Source organism: Rhodamnia argentea, chromosome 9 (genome assembly GCF_020921035.1).
Source record: "Rhodamnia argentea isolate NSW1041297 chromosome 9, ASM2092103v1, whole genome shotgun sequence".
Lineage (NCBI taxonomy): Eukaryota > Viridiplantae > Streptophyta > Magnoliopsida > Myrtales > Myrtaceae > Rhodamnia > Rhodamnia argentea.
In genome coordinates, this window is record NC_063158.1 from 3,992,986 (window position 1) to 4,014,910 (window position 21,925).

Sequence of the window (21,925 nt, forward strand, 5' to 3'; positions counted from 1 at the left end):
GAAAAGGCACGGATTAGACATTCGTTTTGGCCTGAAAACACTAATTAGATTCAAGTCCCCACACTAATCACTTTTGAGAGGCGTGTTATCTCGGTAATTACCATATATAGTGCGAGTCGCACCATTTTCTAACATGTTATTTTCTTCATAAAAAAAAATTAATACTGGTTGTTCGTTCAAGGGTAAAGAACTAAGAAGTTCGAAACTTCAGTAAGTTTGGCAGATCAAAATTGGCAAAAGCTAGTACAAAACCCATTTGTCTGAATACCCTTTGTTACAGTCTTTTTTATTGCGAGCAAGGATGAAATCGATCCTCCACATTCCCCAGGTAGCAAAAATCATTTGAAATAGATCGTGTGTCTATTTACAGTCCATCAATTGGACTCATATAGACATTGAACTACTCTTTTCATAAACTTTAAAATAGGGGCGCGCGCGCGCACATCTTGCTAGGATGGGTAAGTTCGAGCTTTTCCATAGTAGACTTCATCAATAAGACTTCCAAGCCAACAGCTAAGAAATCATCAGGGAACGGATTATGGAGGAGAAGATAGAACACCTGAGATTCAGCTGAAGACATATTCTCCACACGTTCCGGCAAAATCCTTTGCCGGAATGTCATGTGCTTACTTATTTCTTTTTGCCAGGTATGCTACGCCAGAAATATTAGAGCAGCTAATAAGACCAATCTCATTACCATCCCAAAAGCATGTGACAATGCCAGAGCAGAATCATATGCTTCACGAGCATTGAAAATAAGCGGACTTTGAGGAAGAAGCTTTCAGAATCAGAGATGCACGATGAAGCAGAAACCTGGAACACCAAGGTTACACTCTGTTTGGTGACAAGGACGACTCAGGTTCGGTTCTCATATTGGAGCAAGGAGGAAAAAATTCGATAGCTGTAAAACTTATTAACATCAGGCGATGAGCTTTACATTCTTTTGCATCATAGCCCAAGTGAAAAGCCTAAGCGCGAAAAGCAGGTGGAATCAGAATTATTCTCTTCGTAAATAAGAGCCGCTTAGAGATTCCAGATGGTGAATCATACGTTCGGGGGTGGCCAGATCTTGCCAAAAAGCTCCTCGACTCGCTTGGCCTGATTAACGTACCCATCCAATCCAGCCGCAAGTAGCTCCACAGAAGCTGGTCCCATAGCTGAGCCAAGGCTCAGTTGGTCCCACTTACGAAGCTGAACAGGATATATACCCATTGGAATCAAGTCAGTGACATTGTAGATGGGAAAGAGAGAGTAGTTTATTCCAATGATGAAATGCATCTGAGTCATCTTTCTTACTCAACATGTAGTAATCGTCCATATGGAGTAGCACTACAGACTCCTTAATCATTATGAAAAAAATGTGATTAAGCGTACCTATAACTTTTTTAAGATTTTTCAGCAAGCTTCTTAAGCGCATTCAACAAGCTCGCTCTCTGTCCATGTGCACGTGCATGCATGCGTGAGTGTTCATGAGTGTGTACATGCATGGCGTGCACTATGCACTTCCCAATCTAAGAACGGACATGCACTAAGCGTGACGCACCCAAAGCAACTACAAAAACTCCACTGTGCTTCACAGGGCACATCTATTTTCATTCCAACAGGTTTGCAAGCTACAGCATCATCGGTCCTTTATCGGATCATTTGGCTCCGAAATGGAGCTCACATTATCGAACAGCTACCCTAAAATCAAATGGGCTCACACAGACTAGATGCAAGCAAAAAACTATCACGGGGGAAATAAACATGTACAATTGAAGCGCACCTCTTCTTCAGAGAAATTGTAGGTAGCAGCAGACTCTGGTGACAGCCTACTAACAAAAGAGTATTTCTCATCTGGAGCAGTGATTGATTCTTTAAGAGATTGCATGACCTTCAATGGTGCAATAATGTAGTCCACCCTGTAAAGGAAGAACAGAAAGACATGATCAGAGAATGACAATCCTTGACTGAAATTGACTAGAAACTTCGATTCTGTTCAGAAAATTAGCATAAGAAAAACATGATGCCACGAATGTCATGGGGAGAGAGAGAGAGAGTACCCTAGAAGACTGAACAAATCCTGTTTGTTTCTCACTGCTGCTGCCATCAATTTGGATTTATGCCCATATTTGTGGATGTAGTTATAAGCCTTCGTCACCTGCACGAAGAACATAACTAGATCAGGCATGAACAGTTATTCCGCAGCAATATTGTGAAATAGAACTCTTTTCTCGCGTTACTGATGCAATGGAGTACCCTCATGTCAAATCAACTTCAATCCGGCATTCCAACTAGATGTTTCTCTCTTAATATGTAGTCCAACTAGGTATCGAAACAAAATAAGTAATTAACAGTAGGAGCCTAGGATTTCTATAAAGGAGCTCAGGCATCCCCTACTGCCGAGGCATCATTGAATAGTGCCAGAATGTTAAAAATAAAACCATTGATGCTAATTGATCACCTTCTCTCCTACAAGGTGTGCCTTGTAAGTTGACATCCTTTTCAAATAGATCAAAGACAAGGGCAGAGGTCTGTGGACCGAGGAAGGCAATGACCTTTACGAAACATGACTACTGGGGCTTTAGATTGAGCATAATAGTCATATCGCTTAAAGTGGCAGGATCCTAATGAACATAGCAAGGATCCGCAGCAAGTAGTCATGTTAATGCCAGTAATTTCAGTTTGAAAGTGGCAGCTCAAACCACCTTTATCATGGTAACGACAAGATACACTTGGACTGCTCCTATGATCTTTGGCTAATGTGAATTCCATAGCTCCACGAGATCACGAAAAGATCAAAAAATAAAGAATTTTTCCTTTCACAGTAGTCAACTAAGAAACTGAAGAAGTTATATAACTACTGAGCAAGAGTTGAACCCTTCAACCTTCTAAAAGCCAACAAATTTGTAATATAACACAAAGCTATCACAAATTTCGACAAGAAAATATCCATGAACAGTGAGTTTGGTGGCATGGCTAACTGAAGAAAACCTTTTGCAGCATAGAAATACAATCACAAATGCGTCTACGACTGCTATTTATTTTACCAAAAATTTAATCTTTGTAACTAACCAGAGCCAACCCTGGATCTTCACCTCTTCTCGTAGCAGCATCCACTTCTGGGTCACCAGAGTGATTGCGTGCCCAATCCTGAGGATGATGCAAGTGTCAAAAGGAATGTCGCAAATAATATACAAAAATCATAATAGAAAAGAGCCAAAGGGCTAAGCTGTTACCCTAAGACGACCAACAAAAATCTGAACGACAGAAGCACCGGCTTGTGCGGCAGCCGCTGCTTGAGCAAAGCTGTAGATAAATGAACAAATAATCAATGGCTAGTACATTAAGACAGCTCAAGGATAGAGAGAGAAAGGAGGAAACTAGAAAATAAAATATCATGATGTGTGAAAAGTCAAAGCAACAAGGGATAGAATAGCAGCGAAACTTCCAAACACAAAATGACAGAACCTAATTATTATCAAGCTGGATCGCGAGCCCTAGTCCGCCAATAGTGCTTACAATTCTCTAGACGGATTATCCACGGAAAGCCATGCCAATCGACAAACATTGAAAAACTAGCAGGACACTTCATGTTAATCATACCAAAGATGGCTTCCCAATTTCTAAAACTATGTGAAATATTATGGTACTAATGAAATCTCTGGGCAAGCTATTGGAAAATCAATGGTTTTATCAGCAATCACCTACAGCCCTTTCCTCTGCTGGGGGCTTCCACGAAATGAAAAGGGCCGGCGTCGTCGTATGCTCGACATTTGTTGCCCTGGTTTATATCCCGGAGTACTCCAATGACCGATCTATCACCCAACTTACTTAAACAACCTAAAGGCAGGGGTGAATTTCCCAATTCCTAGCTTCCGCACCAGATGATTGCCACTACCACGTTCTCAGCAAATTCCTTTCAATGCGAATCTAGATCTCGACATTCGGAGTGGAATTGATTTAATCTCCCTAAGGTATACTGTTCCTATACCAGCAGGTTCTTGTGCCAATTTGACCGGCGTCCTGCGGTCCTATTAAGTCTCAACTAGTTTATACCGAATTGGCGCTTCTGCCCCTTGAAAAATTATCAAGATACTTCAGAGTCCATGTACACTATCCGCACCAATATGTTCTCCTGACATTAGAGGCACTACAAAAGAACCACACATTTCCCTGCAGACTTGGTCACTGAAACCGATGCCAGGCTGAGGAAACAAGTATTACATGGTGATGATTCAGATTTGAAAGTAAAATGAATACTTGCAATCACACTCAAAAAGCTAGAACAGAATTGAGTCGTGTCAAGAGTGGTTGATCTTGTCAATCACACTCAAGTAGCTACATGGATTCATCCGTGTGCTTCCAAAGATTTTTCCCATGCAATAGATAGTTAGTCATGCTGTTAATTATCCGAATATTGTGATATAATCAGTCTTTCAAGTCAACATTCAAACAGGCTATTACCCTTGATTATGGGCATTGGGGCCTGGCTCATCCAAGGTCTACAGCCCAAAATTTTGAAGGCAAGTGGATATGGCTCTCTAGGGTCGGACCAGCCTCTAATATGTGAAAACAATCTCTTTAGGTATTTTATGTCATTGGTCATTAAGTACAACTATTTAGGCCCAATGCGCAGCCGAACTGACTAGCTGGTCCACTCTGCTTTTACAGACGTCTAGCAGCTTGTGTAAAAACGAGGACTCTAGATGATAAACATCAAAATAGCTTGACAGCGTAAGCAGATAAAATGAAGTAACCAAAAAAGCCCTTATAAAAATACCTGTAAACAAAAGTCAAATGTGTCTGTATGCCCTCAGATTCAAGCAATCTTGAGGCCTCTATCCCCTACATAAACACCCAGAAATGGCCCACAAAAGGGCCAGATAAGTATAAGCTAACTTTTAGAAGTACCAACAATTCCAACTAAAGCACACACTGGCCACTTACTTGCCATGTGGAAGGAATTTTAAACAACAAACGCTCGGGAGGAACATTTACTTCGCCGTACAGCTTTAGCAAGTCATGCACCTGCAATGAGTAAAATGTAGCTGGCATCGGATTGGACACCCAAGTTCCAATTTTACTGCTAAGAGCTCCCAAAGGAAGCTGACTACTCATATTGCGGATCAAAATCATCAAGTAAATTTTAACAATTTTTTCTTTACAAGCATACAATAAATCCAACAACAACTGTTTGTGATAAAGTGGAGTCAGCCTGATGTCCAATATCACACTCTCTTATCTATACTCCATCGCAACACATTGTAGCAAGGTCAACTGTATGAGCCAAAATCGGAGCAACATCAACCATTAAGTCCAAATTCACAGAAAACATTGCATTCAGAGAGGAACCTCAATTTTCTACTATCTTGGATTAAAAAAACCTCTTCTATATGAGATAATTGCAAGACAGTCATTCGTTTACATAGCTTAGTAGGGACTTTTAATTTATCAATTTTTCTACAGGGGCTTCTGCCATCAGTAACCTAATATGGACATTTACACATAGTAATATGTTGAGCGTAGCTCTACAGCTATGAGGATGTTACAGGCTTATTGATTTTTTTTTTTTTTGGTCGAAACATGCTTATTGATTAGGGAGTACAAAAGAAGCAAATACCTTTCGAATAATTCCATGAGTGTCATAAGCCAGACGAGCATCCACTTCTGTTGATACTCTACCCGGAACAAGCTTTGCCATATCACCTCCGACATTGACCAAAGCCTGCGTTGAGAAATCTCATATCAACTACCCAACCAAAGGAAGAAAAGGCAAATTTATACATGATCCGGCATGTCACATCTAAATGTTTGATAAAAGGAAATTATTCTCTTTCTTGTACTCTGCATTCAATCTCCATACAAAAACAAGGGTAAAGTAACGTAAGTTTTCCCCTCATTCTTTCTGCTTTCCAACTGAAATTTCCTGTTGTATAACACACACCATGAATTGAAAACTGCAAGGTAGAGTGGGGAAAAAGCACCTACCTTGTTGACAAAACAGGACAACCTCATCTCATTGTTCGCCAACCCATAGCAGCCTCTATCAGCCAAGGCCATTTCAATGGCATTCTAAGCAAATGAATGGTTTCCATTCAGCGAACAGGGCAGTTAATTGGAATCAAAAGATTAAGTGGACTTTTCCTACTAGTTTCCGAAATTTTCCCCTAAATGAAAAAAAATTGATACCCCGAAAATAGTATCCGGAAGACTGCATATCCCCAGGAGGAGCGAGGAGCTAACGGTCGCAGCGGTAGGAGGAAACCTGAAATCAGAGAAATTGAGAATAACCGTTCGCGATTAAGCTTGAAACTCTTCGATGCAAAAGAGAAACGGGATTACGATCACTATCGTAATAATGCCAGTGCAGAAAACAGATAAACAGCATCATCTACGCCGCACTATTATTTCATTTCGCTCACTTCTCGAAGTCATCGAAGATGACAGTATCAGGAACGATCTCGCTGAAGCTGGACACCGCATCCAATTCAGTGCTCAGACCTTCACAAAACAGTTAAATAGACGAAGATCAAATCATCAAACACGAACGTCAATCGCAATGCCAAAAGAAGCTACGCTAGCTGAAAAGCGGATGAGCAATACCGGCATCGAGAGAGGAGGAGGAGTTGGAGGTGGCTCGAATCCGAGGAAGCGACGGATTGTAGCAGAACGCGAGCTTCGACGCCGCGGATCGAGCGAGCAGCCTCAGCTTCCCGTCCTGTATATATGTCGATTAAAGCACCGATTCACGCATTTTTCACGGGGCATCAAGCAAATGCACAGAGAGAGAGAGAGAGAGGGGTTACGTGAAGAGAGGAGGAGGAGGAGAGAGTCGAAGAAGGCGGAGATTGCAAGGAGAGTGACATCTTCTTCAGCTTCGGAGAGGAGTGAGCGAGGGAGCTCGAGGAGGAAGGAGGCAGCTTGAGCTAGTGATGGCGTGATTCAGGAGGGTCCGTCCATACATTTTCATTTTAGAAAGGAGGTGGCAATTTGCCTTTCCTCTCCTTTCAATTTTTTCCATTTATATATATATATATATATATATATATATATATATATATATATATATATATATTCACTAAAAATTTTAAAACTTATAATCAAGTACAATTGAATCCTACAACTTATAAAATTACAATCGAGTTCTAAAACTTATCAAATTAATACAATCGAGTTCTAAGGTTAACTTCATCTAATTTGGCTAACAAAAAATGATCATGTTATATTTTTTTTAATATTTTCTCTCTCATATGTAACGATAAGGGGATTAAAACGACTTTATTTTGATTCGAATCTAATTTTTAATAGGGCTGGCAACGATCGGCAACCCTCAACCAAAGCCGATGATGGGAGGCGGCAGCAACGACCTAGTCTCACTATCGAAACCCGCCCAATTGCTTTTCCTCTTTTCTTTTCTTTTTTTTAAGTTTTAGCTTTTTAAAATTAAAGTTTAACTTTTTCTTTAGTTTTTAATTAATTTAAATAATATTTGGAAAAAAAAATCATAAAAATTACCACATAGGAGAGAGAAATTAATTTTAAAAATAACATGTCAGCATTTTCGCTCGAACAAGTTAGAGGTGTTAACGGAAGGATTCGATTACATTAATTTGACAAGTTTTTGAGACTTGATTGCACTCTTTAAAAGTTTTAGGATTCAATTGTAATTTCGCGATAAGTTTTAGGACTTCTAGTACACTCATCTCTTTTTTTTTTCCCTCTGAATTTCGGTTTTACCATTTAATTTCGTTTCGATCTTCAGAATTTTTGTCTTGATCGTTGAAAAACAGATAAAAAGATGATAACGACGAGAATTTGGGGATTGCCTGGGATACTCCACTGGATAACAAATACATTCCGTAATGTGGGTCACTCGATAAGACCACGACTTTCATTGGACTCCACCCTCGCAACTAGAAACCATCGAATGCACTAGCCCCGGTGAATGGCATCCAGGCCGGTTTCGGATGATCGATTCGCTCGCGTCCACTGTTTCAAACTCGAGTTTGTCACAACATTGAGACAGAGGGGTTTGAATGGAATCGCCAAATCGTCCGTCACAGGAGCATGAATCTCCAAGGAACTGGAATCAATACGTATTCTTCCCGAATGAAAGCTTTATTTCGTAAGGGAATTTTTATTTTTAGGGCGGCGACATTCTGTAAGCCAATCATGAACGACAAGTCGGTCGATGAAATCGAGGAAGACATGTCCGTCCGGTCCAAGCCAAAAAGCCTGCCCCCCTCGCGTCCTCCGCCCCGGTCCTCATGCGAGTCCAAACGCATCAAAACACATGGGCCTTCTTCAACCACCTCAAACATTCTCGTATTCCAAAACCAGAAGAGTCAAAACCGAGGTTTTGCTAAGACACCGGTATATGACCCTGATAGGATGCTGAGTGATGCCGGGAAATTCATCTCCATCGTCATCGTTTTCTCTGAAAGTCACTTAAAAAAGAGTACAGCTTTCCTCTCTGAATTGTTTCACTATCTTCTGTTGCTTTTCACAAAATCATCACAGAACTCAGCAGAGATTCAAAAGAATAGACAGGAGGAATACAGAGTGTCATATAAATTAAATAGCCGGCGACCATCCACATGCGATTCCCCTCGGGCCATTGTCTGTCTCAATAATTAGTAAAATGACTAAGACTATGAAATGAACCAAACACCTTATTTAGTACATCGCATTCCATCCGCTCCCTCGGCAAATTAAATGCGTGCGGAGCGACGGAAAAGACCTTCAGACCCAAAAGAACGAAAAAAAAGAATGTACCACTCGGTTGCCCGGAAGAGAAAAATTGCAAGCAATAGGCCTCCTCTTTTATTGTAAGCAGGAAAAAGAACAACACGAGAGCCTTGATCTAATCTGCTTTCTGCAACATACTTGTTGAGACGGCATTTGATTCTCAATCATTCCCCGCTTCTTCGGTCTTCTTCCAATCGCCCAGCAACTTCAAAAATTCCATGACCTAAATTTTGCCAAGAGAAGAATCCCGCGAAAATCAGACCAATGCCGGAAAAAAAGATGCAAAAATTCGATGACGAGAAACTTCAATGATAACTGCTGTATGCACCTCTGATGGATCCTTGAGTGAGTAAACAGCACTAGTTTCCTTAGGTGTTGAAGCTACTAGAATACCAAAACCACAATTTCCTTCTCGCAGTACCTAACAAAATGAATATCGGGCTGAGATCAGGCTCTATGAACTGTCCATGTCCAGATTGGGAGAGGATGAGGGTGGTCTTTTCTTGTTACCTTAAATGCATCTTCGTCTGTCTTGTCATCCCCGATGTAGATCGGAAGCACATCTTCGCTGTCACTCAGCCCTGTGACCAACAGAGTAGCAATTGAGAAATTTGAGATGAGGCCGAATTCTTACAGAAAACCACGAAAGGCGAAATGCGGTAAAATGGCAAAATGGCTCAGTACCAAGAGAATCAAGCAAAAACTCAACTGCCTTTCCCTTGTTCCAGTCAATCACTGGACGGACCTCTAAAACCTGGAACAATTGACACGACTATCAAGCGGCGGCATCATAATAGCGCGAAATAGATGTTAGGAGGGAAAAGGAAACAAAATGAGCCTCCTAAGGTCACCACCAATAGTACCTTCCGTCCATGTGTTAACCGTAGACGAGGATACTCTTTCAGAATATCATGAACACACTGAGCAATAACTGGCCAATTCTGAAGTCAAGTTAAGGAGAAAGAGATACATCAATATGCATCCGGCAGCCAAACTTATATAGACAATCTGAAGTCCAAGAAAATTCCCCTACCTTTTCATCTACATTACGATAATGTACAGAGGCACAAAACTTGTGATTCTCAACTTTTGCGCCTGTGATACCCTTTGTATTTTCGACGAGGGTTCTAAAAACCTGCATAAACACGTTAAAGGTCATCCAATCAGAAAGAAAAAACACTACTCCGAGAAACAAAAACTATGCATGCCGAACAATTCTTGTACCTCATCAATCACGGGTAAAAATTCTCTAGCAGGCTGGAAGAGATTTACCTCCTTCCCCTGCCATGGCAAGCATCCCCATTAGTTACGTCATGGAATTGGAGACTTGCTAGGGAAGGCAAATCGAAAGAACATATGATTTCGCTACCTAAGGATCGCACCGGGAGAGAACAACAACAATCAAGCTCTCCGAAAGAAACACCATACCTGTTGGTCAGTTGATTTAACGCAGCTTGGGTGGTCATTGGACACACTGTTGTTGACAGGGCCCATAATGTCCATTCCATGACTACCAGCATAGTAGAGTTCAGTTAGTCCTACCAAATCGTAAACCTGTAAATTAAGGCAAGTCAGACCTCGAGTTTACAAGTGTGGATCAACAGATGTACCAAAAAGAAACATCATGTTGTATTCGAAGGAAGATCCTCGATTACCTTGTCGCGACTCCTTCCACTGATAATTGCTGTAGGAAAGCGATCTGCGACATTCTTTACAGCTACACGCATCTGAAAAGCAATTTATATGGTTCGACATAAGTAAATGCGCAAAGACGGGCATCTGCAGAGGCAAATGTTTTGTCCGCTTACATCATCAGACATTAATGCACAATCTGGGTCATCAACAATTGGAGACAGAACACCGTCATAGTCCAGAAACACCACTATCTTCTTGTTCTTAGCCTGCTCAATTATTTGCTCGAAAGAATTGAGAGCTGATGGATGCTTAAGCTGCATCATCACCGAAAAGAAGGAATCAGGAAATAAAAAGGCAAAATAAGGAAAGAAATCACAATTCGGTGACAGAAAATACTACTATATATCACAACCTGCAATGCTTAATGTGTTTCTTTATCTACATATGAGATAAGAATAATGAAACATCTCGACTAGTCATTTGAGAAAGAGAACACACCATCCAGGATACATAAGCAGCATCGGAGTCATCTACAGCAACTTCAAGAATGAAATCCTTGACAAGCTTTTTGCGAGGGGGAGAGGATGCTTTCATGGCATCGAGCCAGCCGTTGGAGCGGACATCATCCAGTATTCCAGGCTTTTTCCTCGGAATTGTTATGCACTTGCTCGAGGAAAGCGCTGCTCCATTCTGAGGCCACAAGCGGATGCCAAGCCTTGACTTGGTAACAGGAGCAGGATCAGTAAGAACAGGAGAAGCATGATTAGGCTTCATTTCCATTGGATCCAGATTTCTTGCTACGGTATATATGTACTCTAAACCAAAACGAATTCTTTAAACAGCCACTTGGTCAGAATGGAGATCTAGGCACCTTTAACCCAGTTTCCTTTACCCAACCCTTTTGTCTATAAAGAACCACCGCTTCAGAGTCTTCTTGTCACTGCTGCTGTTGGGTGAGCAGTCCATTAAGCGTAGGCTTCCTGAGAACTGGTTACAAGGTCGAGTGAATTACAGCTCAAATCAGAGTGAAAAATGGGAAGAAAAATTATGCTACTTCCGAGAGTAATAGATTACCTTCTCATCTCCAGAGCCAAACCACATTTATAGCAAAAGATTAAACATCAGCATGGAGGAGTTCGTCAGAAGGATGGAGCAAATTGCTTCCAAATCTCAGGAGTGTAAAAATCTGCTCCTTCCCGAAAGCACTGAAGGGGCAATAATTTTTCAACGATCAGTTGGCCAAAACCTTAAAAGACAAGTATACAACAAGGTTTTCAGAAACAAATTCAACATCAAAGTGAAATAATTAGACCAAAAGTACGATCGAAAACTCATGGATGGTTTTCTAGTAAGGGATTTTTCTACCACTTGAACAATGTTTGAATTTCAGCAGCCTCTTAGATCTTGATTGCAGTCAATGATAATCTTATCAAGCAAATAAACTTCCAACAGATGTTCGACCAAAAAAAAAATATTAACAGATGACTTTAAAAAATTGCATTGACTTCATTAAAGCACTAAAAATTCAGTGGCACACAATATTTATAATCCTCATTAATATGACTGTCATGATTTCATGACCTGTTCCATGACATATTCCAATTACAATATCTCTTATCAGATAAATTTCATATCTTTTCCCATGATCTCCGAGCCAAGAGTGTGAATCTTCATGTATACTACGGCCGAAAAGTTGCGGACCATTTTATACTATATAATATGTGCAATATAAACAACATTTCCTGCTAAAATTAAGAGAATAACCTCTCAAGGATCATTTACCGTTTCATGTATTTGAGATATGAAAGACAGATAGTGATACAGCCATAGACAAATAAATTATTTTACAAACCAAAGCACTTTGCACATGAACAACCTTCCATTATCAAAACAAATACAACAAACCACACGTTCACACCCAGAAGCACATCTTCAACCAACATTAAACAAAGGGAAGCTACATGCTGTGGGCCTGTGCGGCCTTAGACAAAGGCCAAGTAAACATTAAGCAGCGACATGTCTACTATAATATGATAGTGGCTTCATAAAATAGAAAAGGAAAAGAAGGAATTCAAGGCTGCGAAAAGACACCGCAACTACCAAAACAACCACACAAAACCCAGGAACAAATAAACTTGAAAAAAGGAAAAACTAAAAGAAAAAAGCAAAATTATGCCCACTTGTATTATCAAGAAAACTTCAATTTAATGAATCAATAAGTCACTTTTAACACAGCATAAGAGTTAATGACAATGGAAGTTTCTTGGCAAGATATAAAAGATCTAGCAAGACCACACTAGAAAAATGATACATAGCCAATGATCGATGCGTCGACTTTTACCCAAATTGCAGGTTGCATCGAGAAAGAATTATACGTGTTTCGGGGACTTCTTACTCCCGTTTTACACCAGCACACTCAACCAAATAAATTAAAAGAAAAGAAACTTGTACTAAAATATGCTGGACTTATTTAAAACAAGGTCTTGGAATCAGACCAAACATGGGAAACAAGACGTAGACTTTTCCCCACTTAAAGGTCATGGGACTGGTTCTTTATGCCGGTTACATCGTAAGAAAGTGATTAAGACACACTTCGTGACTTTAGACACGACTCTCTCCCGGTTTACAGCGACTACCCAAAAAAGGAAAAAAAAAACCTATGGACAAGAAAACATCGTCAAATCAGCATCTGTAGAACATAGAAGACATCACATGTGAAACCGGGAAAACAAGTCATTTAATACTATTCACAAAGTCAAATACCGCACCGAGGGGACCAAAACAAAGCCATCTAAAATCTGATTCTGCCGATTCAAGAAATCCTAAAACCGACAGCTTCACGAACCTAACCCTGATAACTTCCTTTCCAATTCACGAGGGAAAAAAAAAAAACCCAAAGACGCCAACGGAGACAAGACAACAGCCTCAAACAAGGCCACACGATCCTCCATTTTCGCACACGCACCAAGAAAAAACACAAAACTCACTCGGTTCGCATGCATCGTCTCCAAAACCCCAAATTCACTTTACGCAAAAGCATCGTAAAGCACAAGAAACCCGCAAAACAAAGAACGGAGGCGCATTTCTAGGAATCGACGGCGAGCAATGAGGGGTAAACAATCTTAACCCAAATGTCGGAAGCCGAGACCTCGGACAGAAAACGCCGCGTCACCCTCAGAGCATTCGTTACTGGGAATTTTGCGCGGGGTTCCCACGAGAGAGAGAGAGAGAGAGAGAGAGAGAGAGAGAGAGCGCGAGAAGGATGGCCGAAATTGCACCTTCGAGGAGAAATGGGGGAACCGCCGAAACCCTAGGGAAGCGCAGGAGCCGCAGAGCGCGAGAATGGCAAAAACGAAGAGAGAGAGAGAGAGAGAGAGAGAAAAGAGAGAAGGATTCTAAGGCGAGAGGGGAGGGGGCATTTATAGAGAGCTATGGATTCAGTTGGACGAGGAAGACGTGCTTTGCAAGGCAGCTGCTCGGTTGTTCAAACCGAAAGCTTTTTTTTCCTTTTTTTTTCTGGGACATAAAAAAAATTTAAATTATTTATGGAAAATGATTAAAATATTCTATTTAAATTTATTTTTAAAAAATTAAGCGAAGCGTTGTTAGTTTTTGGGAAGTGCTCGTGGAATGCCGTCGAAAATACGTGTAGGTGGAATATGGGGGGGACGCTGACCGCGCTCGGGAACAAATCTGCGTGACGTGGCCACGTGTCAGCGCGGGCCCCGCCTCCCCCCGCCCCCTCTCTCTCTCCCCTAACCACAACCTTCGCGTCGCTGTCGCCGTGCACAGCTGTCAGCGGTGGGTCGGCGAGGCGAACCACCGAAAACGCCTGCCGATCCCGTCGCATTTTACGCTTTTAACTATATGGGTTCCGGCTGATTTCGTCAACGAGGGAAATTATTGCGCGGCTTTAAATTATACACTTCTCGATGCGCCATCTTAGCACTAATTAAGGAAAAAAAAATTGGAAAGATAAAAATAAAAAGCTAGCGCTAATTAAGGAAAAAAAAAATTTTAATCGCCGCTGATAGGTTCGGCCGTGGCGAACACGTGGGAGAATCAGCGCTGGTAAATAAAAAAGCGGGGTCCTGCTTTTCTACGGCTGGGGAGCCGCACGGATCTCGTGTTCCGTGCCACGTGCGACCCGCCATCCGAGCTGGCATCGCGGGTCCCCTTTTCCCCCCTCGGCTTCATGTGAGGCCTTCCTTCCCAACAACTGTTTTAAGACAATTTATTTCTTTCCCTCCTAAGGATTTCCATCATAAATGAGAAAAACAGACATTAGTTGAGCGACTTAAACCGTTTTTTCAATGAATTATTTCAAGCTTAATGCGCTGAATGAGAATTTACACACACACACACACAAAAAAAAAAGAACGAAAGCCGATTATCTAAAGAGGCGGGGGTGCATGTAAGCATAATTTTTTCCCGTTCACGGGCCGTAGAGGATTTTATATGGAGTACATGTCTGAAAAGATGCACAAAAAAACAAGGGAGAATTACGGCGGTTGCGCACGAGAATTAGTCCTTTTGTGAATTGCTCGGTTTCTTCTTTTCACTATCGAAGTAGCAATGGAGACAGAGGAAATTAAAAATGCCCAAGCTTAATTGCTTGATCGATCGATCTAATTTATCTTAAGAGGCGAAATATTTTTTGAATATCACATCATAATAAATGTATATTCCGTAAATTCGAATCATTAAAAAGCTCACAAAATGATTTTTTTTTTTTTTTGTGGCGAAGGATGAGTCTCTTGACTAGATCAAAAAGCACCATGTGGGTGGGAAAAATCTGCAAAATCCTGGACTTATTTAATAGAAAAGTAAAGTTCGACCCAAAAAAAAAAAAAAAGGAAAAATAAAGTGTTTCAGTTTTTGCCCTCGCTTCTAGACGAATCGTGTGGTGCTTAGGGTTTGTGGCTCCAATTACTTCCGTTGAAAGGAAAAGCACACGGGAGTTGGTGGGGCCCAGATACGGTTGGTCGTTTTTTCCCCCTCCTTTCTTGCCGCCGTTGGTCACCTGTCTCCAAGGAAACATCGCTGGAATTCACGGAAACGGTCCATCTTGACGGGGATTGCGTGCGAAAAGGCATGCGACCGAATTTCGTGGCTTGAAATCGAAACGCCATAGTTCTCGACGTTGTCCTCTCGCTTATTTTACGTGCTTCCTTAGTCCCTATGAATCCTTCCTCGCTTGTAAAAAAATTTCAATACAAGAGTAATGACGCGAAATTAAAAGTTGAAATCATCCGCTTCTCTCGGAATACTCTGTCATTAATGATTAGTAAAATTGAACAAGAAGGGGAATGTTGTAATTTGGAAGCTAAGTTGGAGACACTCGCTAACCTGAACACGGCACTTCGTCCTTTGACTTCCCCCTCTCTTTTCCAGAGAACACCGAATGTCCGTGAGAAGCACTCGGCGGCGATCCAAATTCTTAAAAGGACAAGAATAGAATTTTAGATATCCTCCTTTAGCTCTTGGCTTAGAAGTCTTGCTTTATAATCTTTCTTCCTCCTCTCCTGTTCCTAAGATTGTTTCGCATATGACATAATAAATGTTCTTGTCGTCGGGGTCGAACATTAAGATAGAGTTTCTATAAGGGGAAAAAAAAGTCGGGCATGCAAAAACTAAAATGTGGCAACTCAAAGCACCAATGGAAGAAACACCAAGAATGGAAGCACTATAGCTCAATAGTTCCCTTATAATTGGGAGATAAATAGGAGATTTTCACATCTCACTAGATTCTCCACATCGGAACTATGCATTATTGCTCCCCGAATATCCTTGATGAATGCTTATTGGTTGGAATCGATGTTGCAATATCACGTTACCTGGTATAACAATTTTGTAAATGTCGTGAATAGGTTCATGTACTCTTGGGGCATGTTTGGTTCAGCATTTGGAAAGAGCTTTAGGGCTCTAAAGTCCCTTGGCCAAATGCAAATAGCGTTTGGTTCTTTTTTGCTCAATTTTGGGGAAATGTTATTGCATTTCCAAAGGCCTTTAGCCTATAGTAGGTCCGGAGGTTCTCTGGAAAGCTGCAATGCCGTAATGCAATTACAATTTTTTTCTTTCAATTTTACCCTCGCTCAACTTTCATAATTATGGCAACATCCTCGAAACCCTAATTTTGTCAACAAAGGCCTCGATTGCCGGCAAAGGCTCCACGAGCATCCGATGAGCGACCAGCAAGTCGCCGCTAGCCTCGCCGAGGTCGCTAGACCTCAAGGGAGCCGCCCAAGGTCGGTCAACCCCAATTTTGCATAGTTATGATTATCTCGTTACATTTTCCAATTCACAATTTAGCATATTTCTATTGGCATGGCAACATACATACATACATACATACATAATCCAAGAGATAAAAATAATCGAGGAAGATATGAAGAATCTCCCAATTATCTTTCGATTATCTCTTCACATTTTGCCATTCACAATTTAGCAAATTTCTGTTGGCGCGGTGAAGTGCGTGGACCAAAAGAACAGTGCTAGAATCGACTTAGCGTCCTAACTTGCTCTCCATTCATCTATGGACGATCCGATGGATTGTTCTCCACTGACATGGCGACACCGATAAAAATAAAAATAAATTAAATTGACTTCCTTGTCCTCAAGAGAACATGCATACCTGTGTACACGTACCCGAGTTTGACTTGACAATTTCTCGTTCTTTTCTTTTCACATTTTTTTGTTTCTATTATAACATTGTTTTACGCGCATTCATCATATGAACGGTAACGCGAATTCATCGCCAAAGTCAAGGCAGCCAACTGTAGTTCCTTGATCTGTCTTATTCTGCTCATTTCTTTTTGAATAATTGAGAGGGCACGGACATACAGACCCGATTACTTGAGGACCCACGGATCCATTCAAGTTGAGACCTTTAGCATGCGCATGTGGTCCATGCACGTAGCGCTGATTTGGTACAGTTTGCATGCAGCTCGTGGGGATTCGAACGAATGATCTCCAATTACTGAACCGAACATCATTCGATGCCCCCAACCTACCTCGCCCACGGAATTTTCAAAAGAAAAGGTAAATTACCTCCTGCTATACATACATGTTATGTATTGTTTCAGGGGTTCAATACTACGTGAAGTCATATTTCAAATACTATAAATAAAACAAACATAAAAAAGGCGACAATTAAATGCAGAGATCACGTGAAACACACCTAAATATCTTTTGCAACAAGACAACATTGTACATACAAATCGAATCAAGCTGGTACAAGGAGGGAGGTTGGTGGTGAAATTGGAATACCGGGGGCCAAAATACTCTGTTTCCTCCCATGCACTTTCCTCTTGTTGTTGGATCTAGCTACCCATCAATTTAACGACACCTACCCGTCGTTGCTCCCTCGTAAACTCTTAGCTTGAACCATGGACTGCTTCAAGCAAAAGCGAATCGAATTCGACGGTCTTAAACTCTTCAACCCTACAAATTTCACAGTTGTCAGTCTTCAAAGCGGGGATTGGTGAGAAGATGCTTCTCCCAGGCAAATTTCTTCTGTCAACCCTAATCGCCAGGAGTCACGTGCAACATTGTCTGCTCTAGAAAATATGATAGGAGAAAGCGCACGAAGACAGCTTGAATCGTCCGTAAGAAATAATTGACGTCGACCATCGTACTGAGAGAAAATTGTCAAAAAATTCCTAAATTTATTGCAATTGTACCAATTCAATCCTAAACCTTTTACAATTGTGCCAATCTAATCCATCCAGCGAATTTGGCTGGTCGACGCTAACGTGGACATCGGTAGGCAGGCGATCGAATATTTTAATAATTTTGTGAATTTTTAAATGAATTTTCTTATTTTTTTCCTTTTTTTTCCCTTTTTTCTCCCCTCCCCTTCAGCTTCCCCATCCCCGTTCTACCTCCCCCCTTCCCCTTCCCCTTCTTGTTTCCATTTTCCACCTCCAACTGGACCTCGAGCCAGCAACCGGCCAAAGGTCAACCGGCAAGGTTGAGCCTCGCCATGGCCGGGCAAGCGAGGTCGAGCCTCACCCGGCCATGGCGAGGCCGACAAGAGCCTCGCTAAGGTACCACGAACACGCAGCCATGCATGATGTAGATCGACGTGGCGACCCTTGACATGTAGACCCATGGTGGGGGAACGGCGACGACCGTGGCGAGTAGGAGCGGAGATGGGGCGAAGGCGGACACGATGGGGTTGTGGACGTAGACTAGACGATGGCGTGGCGGGTGGCCTGCAGCTGATTCGAGTTCTTCTTCGGTGAACTGGTGTAGTTGAAGTAGAAGAACAAGGAAGATGAAGTCGAAGAACATGGAAGCGGAAGTGGGAAGCAGAAAAAAAAAAAAAAAACTGGTGTAGTTACGGGCTAGCGAGGTCGGCCTTTCCCTGGCCATGGCGAGAGCCTCGCCAATCATACTCTAGCCGGTCGTCCGCTCAATGACCTACTAGAGGTAGAAGCGGAAGGGGAAGGGGAAGGGGATCAAAGAACGGGGGAAGCTGAAGGGGAGGGGAGGAAAAAAATAAGAAAAATAATTAAAAAAAAATATTAAAATATTCGATATCCGGCCAAAATTCGCCAGATAGACTGAATTGACATAATTTCAAAAGGTTTAGGATTGAATCGGCAAAAAAAAAAAAAAAGATTTATGACTAAATTGACACAATTACAATAGGCTTAGGATTTTTTTGGTAATTTTCCCTCGTATCGATGTTGTTGTATGCACCGGTGGAAAGTAAGCCTCAAGGCCCTACATACTCATCACATATGAAATCGGGAGATAGAAGCTAGCTAGTGTGTTCTTTTTGGCAGAAAGATATCGTATACCGAATGCACATGAAGCACAATAGCGGTTGGACCAACCAAGTGAACTTTTTCGAGCAATTATATACTTTAGAGTTAAGTTATCAATACTCAATTATAGTACTTTGTTTTTCCCTTGAAACCACAATCGAATTCGGGTTCCGAGTAAGACTTACTAACCAATTAAGTCGAGCTTCTTGAAAGCACATGCCACTTGAATTCGCTTGGGTGGTGTTTTGAGCCTTAGATATTCGAGCTGGGTCGAGCTCAAGTATTGATCTGTATACCGATTCGATTCGATTAGACCTTGTTAGTGACCTACCGGTGCGCCATATTATTTCTCTCACTCACTGTGCTAGAGTCTATCTCTCAATCAATCTCGAAAGAGGCCTTGTGCATTGTAAGAGGTAACGACGTCGAAACCACCTCGGACAGGACATGGTGCAATCCGCTTCTGTCCGGACCGTTGACGACAAAAGAAACACTGGGGCCCACCATCCGGCATCGGTACGGCTAGCCTCCCGCCTAGCCATCAGCACTTGCTCTTGTTTCTCTCTGTCACGTGTCACGTCCCAGTGATCAAAGGGACCGTGCTGACGTGGCTTGGATACTTTAGTTTAGATGGGGATCGACGGTGTTCCCGTCTTCCCTCCTCCTTTAATTATTACATTTTTTTGGGGCCCAAGGCCATCTTCTAGCGGCCCCCACGTACCTAGGGAACGCAGGGGAGGTGGGGCGGTCTCCTGGATGACGTGGCGCAGACGTACTACTGTGGCCTGACTCAGAGCTGACTAGGATTGCACTGGTGAAAAGAGCGCTGAAGGCCGGACAAGAAGAGAAAAACGAAAAGGCAACATCTTTCCTCGCCTTTTTGGAACTTTCCGGGAAAATTGGGTCCGATCTGAGATTGCCCAGTATAGAAAGACAGTGGAGAGAGAGAGAGACCCAAAAAAAAAAACAGAAAGAAAGACAGTGGAGAAGATGCTGGGATTACCCACTTGGGCGGTAACCGGTAAAAGAAATCTCTTTAGCTATGGCAGGGGAAAAAGGTACGGACACAATGATGAGACCATCATTGACAAATGGGGTTTTCCTCCTCCAAAATTCTATTACTTGAATGTCGAGTTTGGCGATTTGATTTCCTACTAAAAGTGTCGGCAGCAATACCACCACAGAGGTAATTCTTTTTCGCATTTTTTTAAGTAGAATTAAAGGAATAAGTGTGTTTAGATGAAGGCGTGATTTGCCTAGTACTAGATTTTGCTTGATTTGGAAATATTTCATTGAGAGGCAAATAGGATCTTAAAAAAGTTTGAACTAATGACCTCCTGCTTTGGTAGGATGTGAGATTTGATGGGAGCATTATTAATCATTTTAAAAGTTTAAACTATTAGATGAATATGTTATTTAATATATATAATTACTTTAAAAGAAATAAGATATTTAGCATTTTGAGTACTTTGATTATTTATCCTAACAGAAATTGTTACTGACCAAAATCACGATTCAAACAAGATAAAAACATGACAAGCGAGAAAAGGATGAAAACGTAGCATTTTCGGAGACTAGCTTATAGAAATTAAAGCATATATACCAGCATGTTAAAATTGGAATGAACGATTACTTTCGAGCGCCTTCGTTAAGGAAGATATGCTCTTTACTAAAGAAAAAGATGCGCGCCTTTCAACTATATACCGGTTCGGAATTGCCGCAAATTGTTTCAGCCAGAGCTACAGCACAATCAAAGTGATTCAAATTCCGGTGATATTCATGCACGCGACTTTCAATCATCAACCAGTCAACGTAGAATACGGATCCAATTCTCCAGGATGACAAGCAAGCTTCGGTTTAACTTGCATACTTACCTTTCCCAAGAGAACAAGCCAAGATAGAAATCAGAGGAAACTTGAGAAGGTGAGCAATTGGTGAACGGCGGCATATTGTTCACTCACTCGTCATCAATGACATCTTGAGAAATGCTTGGGCGCTAAGTCGATTCAATACTCATGCACGGTATCTTTCCGTGGTTCTTCGCCCATCTTCGATTCTCGATTCCATATGCGAAAGATGTTAGGATTAAACATGCAAACACAACGAAATAGAGAATTAAGATGAAAAAGAAAAATCGAGACACAATATTTATCATAATTCACCTTTAAATTGTGGCTATATCCAAGAAAGGACTCCATTGTAATTAGCATCTCCCCATCTCTATGTTACAACTCTTGATTACAAGAGAAAAAAACTATACATAATAGTAGATATTTATCGGCCAAAGCTCAAACTATCAATAAAATACGGATTAAACTATAAAAGCCCTCTAGTTTTCTACCCGTGCCTTCATGTCGATGGGGCGTATGAACGACATCCAAACATTCTCGAACTTGGCGACTACTTCACATACTTCTTTAGAGCCAACATAGCTGTTCACCATTCAAATTTTTATGCACTCACTACCTTGGTCAAAGAATTTGCACTATTCACCCATGTGTCAACTTTTTCTAGCACTACAACCTTATTTTTCACTTTCTCACGGGTGAAGTGATATTGTATTCTGATGTGCTTTGTTCCCGCATGAAATCCAGGATTCTTACCCAATAATATAGCACTCTGGCTTTTACACCTAATCTTCACTCTTCCTTGTATAAAACCATGCTCTTTACATAATCGGCACAGCCACATCACCTCCTTAGCAACATGAATAAGGATCATGTACTCTACCTCAATAGTAGATAAAGCAATTGTGTTCTACCTCTTGCTCATCCAACTTACAGCTC

General features: G+C 41.4%; 2 protein-coding genes across 5 annotated transcripts; both read right to left on the reverse strand.

The window, feature by feature from the left end:
* Window positions 1-784: 784 nt before the first annotated feature.
* On the reverse strand, window positions 785-6,928 carry LOC115736999 (transaldolase). Of its 2 annotated transcripts, XM_048284963.1 has the most exons (14): window positions 6,789-6,928; window positions 6,586-6,700; window positions 6,405-6,483; window positions 6,172-6,247; window positions 5,971-6,054; window positions 5,603-5,707; window positions 4,930-5,010; window positions 4,763-4,827; window positions 3,219-3,288; window positions 3,055-3,132; window positions 2,043-2,140; window positions 1,766-1,901; window positions 1,001-1,191; window positions 785-943 (listed from the first exon to the last, which is right to left on the reverse strand). In XM_048284963.1, the coding sequence occupies exons 1-13, from the start codon at window positions 6,846-6,848 to the stop codon at window positions 1,045-1,047; spliced, it is 1,194 nt and encodes a 397-aa protein (XP_048140920.1). In that variant the 5' UTR covers window positions 6,849-6,928; the 3' UTR covers window positions 785-943; window positions 1,001-1,044. The 2 variants fall into 2 exon arrangements, with proteins under 2 accessions (XP_048140920.1, XP_030524802.1); XM_030668942.2 differs by having other exon boundaries at window positions 785-1,191.
* A 1,854-nt stretch (window positions 6,929-8,782) lies between these two features.
* Window positions 8,783-13,744, reverse strand: LOC115737117 (probable trehalose-phosphate phosphatase F). 3 transcript variants are annotated; one of them, XM_048284964.1, is made up of 13 exons: window positions 13,644-13,744; window positions 11,440-11,570; window positions 10,864-11,352; window positions 10,539-10,679; window positions 10,386-10,457; window positions 10,159-10,284; window positions 9,955-10,011; window positions 9,764-9,865; window positions 9,594-9,671; window positions 9,415-9,484; window positions 9,241-9,311; window positions 9,059-9,151; window positions 8,783-8,953 (listed from the first exon to the last, which is right to left on the reverse strand). In XM_048284964.1, the coding sequence occupies exons 3-13, from the start codon at window positions 11,143-11,145 to the stop codon at window positions 8,891-8,893; spliced, it is 1,155 nt and encodes a 384-aa protein (XP_048140921.1). In that variant the 5' UTR covers window positions 11,146-11,352; window positions 11,440-11,570; window positions 13,644-13,744; the 3' UTR covers window positions 8,783-8,890. The 3 variants fall into 3 exon arrangements, with proteins under 3 accessions (XP_048140921.1, XP_030524959.1, XP_048140922.1); XM_030669099.2 differs by lacking the exon at window positions 13,644-13,744 and having other exon boundaries at window positions 10,864-11,080; window positions 11,237-11,352; window positions 11,440-11,783; XM_048284965.1 differs by lacking the exon at window positions 13,644-13,744 and having other exon boundaries at window positions 10,864-11,085; window positions 11,237-11,352; window positions 11,440-11,783.
* Window positions 13,745-21,925: the final 8,181 nt, after the last annotated feature.

Coding starts and splice junctions, on each gene's coding strand:
- LOC115736999 (XM_048284963.1), bottom strand. CDS start 6,848: ATGTCACTCTCCTTGCAATCTCCGCCTTCTTCGACTCTCTCCTCCTCC. Junction 5,708..5,970: donor TGTCCTGTTTTGTCAACAAG/GTAGGTGCTTTT, acceptor TTCTCAACGCAG/GCTTTGGTCAATGTCGGAGG. Junction 1,192..1,765: donor ACAATTTCTCTGAAGAAGAG/GTGCGCTTCAAT, acceptor TATCCTGTTCAG/CTTCGTAAGTGGGACCAACT.
- LOC115737117 (XM_048284964.1), bottom strand. CDS start 11,145: ATGGAAATGAAGCCTAATCATGCTTCTCCTGTTCTTACTGATCCTGCT. Junction 9,672..9,763: donor ATCGTAATGTAGATGAAAAG/GTAGGGGAATTT, acceptor ACTTGACTTCAG/AATTGGCCAGTTATTGCTCA. Junction 9,485..9,593: donor GGTTAACACATGGACGGAAG/GTACTATTGGTG, acceptor CAATTGTTCCAG/GTTTTAGAGGTCCGTCCAGT.